The 8,783-nt window shown below is 46.8% G+C and overlaps 1 protein-coding gene across 1 annotated transcript; it reads left to right on the top strand.

Annotated features, from left to right (window-relative positions):
- On the top strand, window positions 7,078-8,551 carry LOC8084494 (late embryogenesis abundant protein 31). Its single transcript, XM_002453751.2, has 2 exons — window positions 7,078-8,085; window positions 8,185-8,551. The coding sequence occupies exons 1-2, from the start codon at window positions 7,411-7,413 to the stop codon at window positions 8,359-8,361; spliced, it is 852 nt and encodes a 283-aa protein (XP_002453796.1). The 5' UTR covers window positions 7,078-7,410; the 3' UTR covers window positions 8,362-8,551.

Raw genomic sequence — 8,783 nt, 5'->3', positions numbered from 1 at the left:
ATTGTAGTTCCTTCCCCCAAACGAATTCTTGATCAGCTTTCAACTTAAGCAAAGGACTGAAAGCACGAATTTTACTAAACAAATTAGATATAAATCTCCTGATAAAATTCACCTTGCCGATCAAGGACTGGAGCTCAGTCTTGTTGGTAGGAGCAACTATATTGTTGATGGCATCAATGTATCTTCGACTAATCTCAATCCCCCACTGATGCACCATGAAACAAAGGAATTGTCCTGCCGATACACCAAATGCACACTTATTGGGATTCATCTTCAAACCATGCTTCCTTGTGCATTCCAACACCTTTCGCAAATCGGCAAGATGCTTTGTGAAGTCTTCAGACTTAACCACCACATCATCAATATAAATTTCCACCAGCTTGCCGATGAACTCATGAAATATAAAATTCATGGCTCTCTGATAAGTAGCACCAGCATTCTTCAAGCCAAAGGTCATGACTATCCATTCAAACAATCCAACATGACCAGGACATCTGAATGCGGTTTTTGGAATATCTTCTTCAGCCATGAATATTTGATTGTATCCTGCATTACCGTCCATAAAGCTTATGATCCGATACCCAGCCGCAGCATCAACTAGCAGATCGGCAACTGGCATTGGGTAGCCATCCATCGGTGTAGCTTTGTTAAGGTTCCTAAAATCAATGCAGACCCAAAGCTTCCCATTTTTCTTATAGACCGGAACAACGTTGGAAATCCACTCGGCATACCGACACTGCCAAATAAACTTAGCTTCAATAAGTTTGGTTATTTCGGCCTTAATATCAGAAAGAATATTAGGATTACATCGGCGAGCTGGCTGTTGATGTGGCCGAAATCCAGACTTGATAGGCAACCGATGTTCAACAACTAATCGGTCCAAACCAGGCATCTCAGTATAATCCCAAGCAAAGCAATCTCTATATTCCTTTAACAAATCAGTTAATTGCTGCTGACACTCAGAACTTAACTTAGCACTAATAAAAGTAGGTCTAGGCTTATCACCACTACCTATATCTACCTCTACCAAATCATCGGCCGATGTGAATCCCTGGCCTAATTTTCCATCATCGGCGAACCTATCCATTAAAACCTTCATCAGAACCGACTGCTTGGATCGGTGGAATTTCATAATCGGGAACTTTGAGAAAATCCTTTTCCCAAACTTCTCCTGAAATGCACCTAGTCCTTTCATAGGTGTCTGCTTCTGCCGATGCAATAACATAGGAAGAATCTCCCGGGACAATCTCAATTTTGTCACCTACCCACTGAACCAAGCATTGGTGCATTGTAGACGGAATGCAACAATTGGCGTGAATCCAATCTCTTCCCAGCAGCAAGTTATAAGCACCTTTTCCACTGATCATGAAGAAGGTTGTCGGCAAGGTTTTGCTGCCGATGGTCAACTCAGCACATATTGCCCCCTTAACTGGAGACACGTTGCCCTCAAAATCTTTGAGCATCATATCGGTCATGGTCAAATCCTGATCTCCTTTCCCAAGCTTCCGATACACTGCATATGGCATGATATTGATAGCAACTCCACCATCAATTAAAATCTTGGCCATTGGCTGACCATCAATCCTTCCTTTGACAAACAGAGCCTTAAGATGTTGCCTTTCATCATCGGCAGGTTTTTCAAATATGGCTGTCATCGGATCCAGAGCCAACTGAGCTATTTGGTCGGAAAACTCCAACTCATCATCACTGGATGGCACAAGGAATTCCATCGGCAACATGAATACCATGTTGATGTCTGCCGATGGCCCTTTTTCCTTAGGATCGGGCTGTTGCTGATCCCCAGAGTGGCCAGAGTTCTCGCCCTTGCTTAACTCTTCTCGCCTTTCGCGCTGCAGCCTTCTCTTTTGCGTCCTGGTCAACCCTTCTGGACACCATGGAGGGAGTTGCTGCTGCCTTACCGATGGCCGATGATTCTCCCTTGACTCCATCTGATAAGCATTGGCGTCCCTACAAAAGACGAACTCATCGGGCACCTGCGCATTAGCCATCTCCTCAAGTTCTTCCTGGTTCCTGGGAAAATATTCAACACGATCGCCGAGCCTGTCGTGCACGCTGAGCCTGCCCCCAGCCAATCATGAACCGACGCTCTTCCCCTAATCGGCCCATCAAACCGGCGGTTATTGTTTTGATACTGCCGATTTGATCTATCATACCGATCATAACCATTACATTCCGGGCAGTCTCTGACAGTAGGAAGTTTGATATTTTCCTCCCAACAATGAATGAAGAACGGGCAATTCTAGTGATCCTTATGCCGATTCCACTCCTGTCGGCGTCTTTCTTCTTCCCGATGATATTCCTCTTGCTGGCGCCGATACCGATCCTCACGTTGCTGCCAAGTTTCTCGAGGCCTTCTGTGAGTTATCACAATACCAGATCGGGGAGGCCTTCCTGAGTTAGTCCCTTCCTGGATCAAGCCTTTTCCTTTTGCATCGGCAGTAGTGACCTGATGCTGAGGATCTACCGATGCACTTCTTTCAGCTGCTTCCGACGTCAAGACCTTGGCCTTTCCCTTAGCATCCAGCATGTTTGTTGGAAAAGGATGTTGATCGATCTTCATCAGCTTCTGAGCTTTGGAGCTGTCGAATTTGATCCTTCCAGATTCTATAGCCGATTGCAGCTGTTGTCTAAAAACTTTGCACTCATTGGTGCTGTGAGAAGTTGCATTGTGCCATTTACAGTACTTCATCCTTTTTAATTCTTCAGCCAATGGGATTACATGGTTAGGTGACAATTTGATCTGACCCTCCTGGAGTAGAAAGTCAAATATCCTATCGGCCTTAGTGATGTCAAATGCGAACTTCTCTGGCTCTTTATGCCCAAAAGGACAAGACATCGGTTTCTTATTTTTTACCCACTCTGCTAAGCCGATGACGGGTTCCTCATCAGAATCCGAGCTTGCTGCCTCATCAACGAACGATACCTTTTTATTCCATGCCCTTTTGGGCTCAAAAGGTTTGATATCTTGATCAAAAATTCTCTGCACCAAATGACTTAAGCTTTCAAACTCCTGAGATGCATACTTGTCCCTAATATGTGGCAACAAGCCCTGGAAAGCCAAATCGGCTAGCTGCCGATCATCCAGAACCAGGCTGTAGCATTTGTTCTTGACCTCCTGTATCCTCTGCACAAAACTTTCAATCGATTCATCATTGCGTTGCTTTAATTTGACCAAATCGGTGATCTTCTTCTCATGGACTCCAGAAAAGAAGTATTTGTGGAATTGTTTCTCTAGATCAGCCCAAGTAATCACTGAGTTGGGAGGTAATGATATAAACCAAGTGAAAGCCGATCCAGACAATGATGACGAGAATAAGTGAACCCTTAACTCGTCCCTATTAGTAGCTTCTCCGCACTGGATGATGAACCTGTTGACATGCTCCATGGTTGACGTATCATCCTGCCCAGAGAACTTAGTAAAATCCGGCACTTTGTACCGATTTGGAAGCGGGATTAGATCATATGCAGGAGGATACGGTGTCCGATAAGAGTAAGTGTTGACTTTGGGTTTTATTCCAAATTGGTCTCTCATTACTTCAGCAATCTTATAGGCCCAATAAGCATCGGCATCTTGCCGATGAGGCGGCTGCGGATCTGGCATCTGCTGGTAAGCTTCTACGTGTCTGTGCGGTGCACGATCTGCCTGGAACATTGGGTTAATCATTTGGCCACCCATCTGCTGACCACCAAACTGTTGCCCGCCGACCTGCTGTCCGCCGATTTGTTGTCCGAGATTCATCGGCTGGTTGGGCAATCCCTGATTCTGGAACCCGGGGTAGATCTAACCTTGTTGAAACCCTGTAGCCTGATGATTCTGTTGGGACATTTGTGGAAAAACTTGCTGTCCAAGCCATGCACTATTAGCATTCATCGGCATAGGTCCTGCCGATGACTGGTAATTGGGCATTATCATTGAATTGACATACCCTGGCTGAGTCATAAACCTCTGTTGCGTCAGCATTGAGTCTGCCGATGCGTTAGGCATCTGGAACGTTGGAGCTTGAGAATTCCCAGTGTAAGGCCTTGCAGTAGTGGTTGTAGTATACTGGGGACTCTGATTCATCGGCATATTTGGAGGTGTCGATGCCATAGGAGCCTTGCCTCTCACATCAGCCGGCTGAAATATACCAGGCGTCTTCAACGTGAACTCTGGGGGCATACCAAAACCCCACCAGTTAGGAGGAGGGACTGGTCCTGACATTGCCGATGCCAACAGATCTGTAGTGAGCTTAATCTGCTCGTCTGAAGTCGGTGGATTAGTCGTCATCGGCGTAGATTGTGCATTAGTGACTCCTAACGTGCTTGGAGGAACAGCAGTTTCCGTGCCCGCAGCGGCTGTAGCAGCCGACGGAGCTGTGACCACCGGTGATCCTGGCTGATGATGAGAAGGGCCCACATAATTTGGTGGTAACTGTCCTTCCTTAAAAGTTCTAGCCACGACATTGAAAACCGTATTGGACAGCACACCAGCTTGATTGATCAAAGCACGGTTAATAGCATTATCAACCATGTCTTGAAGTTTACCAGGATTTGCATCAAAGGTAACCTGCCGAGGCATCGGCAGTGCTTCCTTCTGAACCCCTCACAAATCACTTGGTGAGGCTCGAAACAATCTCCAATCACGAGCTCAACACCTCCCTCGCACCAAGCCGTCTAGGGTGTCGGGAAACACCTAAGAGTAACAAGAAATCCACACTTGCAATCACCACCTAGTGCCACAAGAATGAAATCATAAATGCACAACACTAGGGTTTCCCAAATCCTCTCACCAAAGAGCACCAAGCTATGGGGATGGAGATGAGAGGGAAGAGATGCTCTTGAAGCTCTCAGATCTATCACTAGGGCTCAATCTCTCACTTGAGTGGAGTACAAAGCTTAGGGAGTGAGAGAGGACGAAGAGAGAGCTTTCTCTACTCTTTGGAAGAGCCACCAGAAGTCAGAAAATGTGTTCTATGCGAAGTCCCCGGTTAGAAACAAGGGAAACGAGTATTTATAGTGTGGCACTGGAAGTTCCGGTGTCTGGGACCGGAACTTCCGGTCCGTCCAGATCTGACCGTTGGAGCCTCGGTCCAAGCAGATCTGACCGTTGTGAGAGACTCGGACCCATCGGAAGTTCCACCGGTCAGAGACCGTAAGTGAATCCTGACACGCGAGGCCATGCGCAAAGGCTCCTATGCAGACTTCCATTCATGAACCGGAACTTCCGGTTATGGACCGGAACTTCTGGTCATGGACCGGAACTTCCGGTCAAACACCGAAAGTGTTTTCTCAAACGCGAGCGCACCTCTCACAGCCCAACCGGAACTTCATGTCAGGCTAACCGGAACTTCCGGTCAAGCACCGGAAGTACCACCGGAAGTTCACCGGAACTTCCGGTCCTGCAATCTCAGCACAATCTCAAACCTTGTTAGGTTGCTAACTGTGTTTTGTAATTCTTGTGCAGAGAAAGGTATGTTCATGGTCTCATTCTCCAATGTGCTGAGCTGCAGCTGTTCCCAGTCTAGGACCATTCCTCGTTCAGCCCGAAAATCCAAAGGTTTGAGAAGAAATTAGACAATATTTCCTTCTTTTCCTCATGATTCCAAACGATCCTATCATCAGAGCCTTTTAGTTATGCAATGAGGTTCCTCTTTCTTCTCCCGTTTGCTCGCTGGTGAAAGAATTTTTTGTATGCATTCTCTTCTCTTATCTGGATTAATCTCGAGCACTGCCAGCGGTGTAATCTTTCAATTGCCGCCCAGCCTAGGACTTGGTATTTTAGTCCTCTTAGCAGATTTGTTTCTGTGGCTCTGAGAGTACTCTCGTCTCTTGTGCTGTTTCAAGGTGCATTATTACCTCATTTGCCAAATTTAACTGCAGACGGGCATCACTGAATAAGCTTTTGTTCCAGGCCTTTTAAGTGTGTCGCAGTGAGGTTCAGCCTGTTATATATGCAGTATTATCATTTGGTATTTTCAGGAACGAACTTGCCCTGCCTTGTTTAGTTCCCATGAAATTTTGTAAAAAATTTTAGATTCACCGTTATATCGAATTTTGTGGTGCATGCATAGAGCATTAAATATAGATAAAAATAATAACTAATTGTACAGTTTGTCTATAATTTGTGAGACGAATCTTTTGATCTTAGTTAGTCTATAATCAAATAATATTTGTTAAATACAAACAAAACTGCTACATTGTCTATTTCACAAAAAAAATTAAAACTAAACAAGTCCCAGGCTTCCCCAACAATCTGATTGAAGCCTGATATTCTTACCCAAAATTGTTCGAACTTGAAAGACGCCATCCTCGTCTTTGTTGCTGGCTGCATAGAGGATCGGTTAATCAGAATCAATACAAAAAAATTAAGTTTAACACTATATGAATTCAATATTTCCTTATTTATTTTAATACTCGACATGTTCTTCCTCATCATTTCTATCTGTAGAGTGAGAAATGATCTATGAAAACTAGTGAAGAATGGTACGGATATTTTTTGACTGTATTGGAGACTAAATCTGTCTAAAAGGGTTTAAATTTATTCGTATCTGAGTCTAGATATTTAACATCTGATACCGTATCCGTATCAGAATACTCAAATTGTATTGTATATCGTATCTGTATCTGTATTCGAATCAAAATCCAACCAGCGATAAAATAAATATAATATCATTGATATCAATCTATATTCGATCCGTTTTCATCCTTAGTGAGTATATTATTTTTCTTTTCTTTATATTTATTATAGGCCATGTGTTTGTTGTTTGCATCTGAGTTTTGTCTATGTAGCCATCTTTCAGCTACGCCTTGTTTAGTTCTAAAATTTTTGACAAAATGGATACTGTAGCACTTTCGTTTGTATTATGTGTAATTAATTTTTTTATCTATATTTAATGCTCGTGTCGTAAGATTTGATGTGATAGGAAATCTGAAAAAAATTATAAAAATTTTTAGGAACTAAACAAGACCTTATATATTTTTTGTTTTTTATTTTTTGTTTTGACAGTGTTTTGTTGCTTATACTAGTTAGAGAAAAAGTAGACGTGGAGATAAATATCCAGGGACCATGCAATCCTTAAAATGAGATAGATCCTGCTGTTTACAAAAACAAAAAAAGGAGAGATAGATCCTGCTACAAGGACGCCACGACTGCAACTTACACTAAGCGTTGTCTGTACACGTGTAGGTCATGCCTTGGTGGATCTTTTACGCCGACGACACGACAGCACCGCGCGTCAAGCGCCGTGTCGCACGCGTCCTCTTCTCTCGACACCGGCCACGATAACGGAGTATATAACTAAGCAGTAGAATGGGCGTGGCACGATTGCGAAGCCAATTTGCTCTGCTCTTTCGGAGAAGAGGGAACCACTGCACGAACTAGCTAGAAACCGAGCACAGACCGGAATAACAATGGCGCAGGCGCAGCCAAGGAGACAAGACGATCCGCTGCAGGCGCAGCAGGGCAATAAGGCTCAGCAAGACGAGGGCCTGCAGCCGGAGGAGGCGGCCATCAGGTATGGCCACGTGTTCGCCGTCTCAGGAGACCTCGCGGGGCAACCCATCGGGCCGCGCGACGCGGCCGCCATGCGGTCCGCGGAGGACAGCGTGGCAGGCGTCCAGGTCCCGCAGGGCGCCGGGGGCGGCTTCAGCGCCGCGACCGCCATGGAGACGGCCGCGGCCTACAACCAGGCCGTCGGCGCCGTGCACCCGGGGCAGGCCAGCGACACCGCGGCCATGCACGGCATCGCCGTGACCCAGACCGCCGTGCCGGGCGGCCGCATCGTGACGGAGTTTGTGGCGGGCCAGGTCGTCGGGCAGTACTCCGTGGCCGACCCGCCGCCGCCAGCGGAGGAGGACGCGACCAAGATCACGATCGGCGAGGCGCTGGAGGCGACGGCGAGGGCCGGAGGCGGGCGCCCCATCGACCGTGCCGACGCGGAGGCCATCCGCGCCGCGGAGATGAGCGCGCATGGGGCGGACGTTGCCATGCCCGGTGGCCTCGGCGACCAGGCGCGGGCCGCGGCGCGCGCCAACGCCCAGGCCACGCGCGACGGCGACAAGGTCAAGCTCGGCGACGTCCTCTCGGTGAGCAACTGATCTCGTACCGGAATGTTACAAGTTTTCCCCCGGAACAGCGAACATGTGTCGTGACGTTCTTTTGTCGGTGTGCGCGTACGTATGCAGGACGTGACAGCGAAGCTGGCGGGCGACAAGGCGGCGAGGACCGAGGACGCGACGAGGGTGGTGCAAACCGAGACTTTCAACGACGCGGAAGCGCGCGCCAAGGCTGGCGGGGTGGGAGCGGCGCTCACCACGGCGGCGAGGCTCAACGAAGACAACGACCTAAGCGGCGACACTTGAATTGAATGCGGTTCCACGCCACGTCACGACTCTCTGTGTATAGTAGTACGGAGTACTTGTAGTATATTGTTAGCACGTAGCAGTACTAATGTATAATTAGCAAGATCCAAGGATCGGAGTATGCAAGCATGTGTAATAGCAAGTCTGGCACTATAGCTATGAAAGGATAATAAAACGTCAGTTCCATGCATGCTGCGGTCGGCCATTCTAGCTTTTGATGCGGTCGGCCATTCTACCTTTGATGCGTTGCATGGACCATCTAAAGCAAAATATCATAAACGGAGATACCTTAGTTAGTCACACTATCACATATTATAGTAAAGTAGAACTGAAAACGCCTCAATGTTAGATTAGTGACGTGGGTAAATGTGGAGTAGTCACGGCATCGTCAATCAAATAAATCCTTCCGTAAAACCATGAAC

The sequence above is a fragment of the Sorghum bicolor genome, chromosome 4, assembly GCF_000003195.3.
Source record: "Sorghum bicolor cultivar BTx623 chromosome 4, Sorghum_bicolor_NCBIv3, whole genome shotgun sequence".
Taxonomy (NCBI): Eukaryota; Viridiplantae; Streptophyta; class Magnoliopsida; order Poales; family Poaceae; genus Sorghum; species Sorghum bicolor.
The sequence above is the reverse complement of the archived record's forward strand: the minus strand, read 5'-3'. Positions and strand labels throughout refer to the sequence as shown.

Excerpts from the sequence above, each read along its gene's own strand:
- LOC8084494 (XM_002453751.2), top strand. The coding sequence starts at position 7,411 with ATGGCGCAGGCGCAGCCAAGGAGACAAGACGATCCGCTGCAGGCGCAG. Across the intron at positions 8,086-8,184 it reads AGCTCGGCGACGTCCTCTCG|GACGTGACAGCGAAGCTGGC; the intron begins GTGAGCAACTGA and ends GTACGTATGCAG.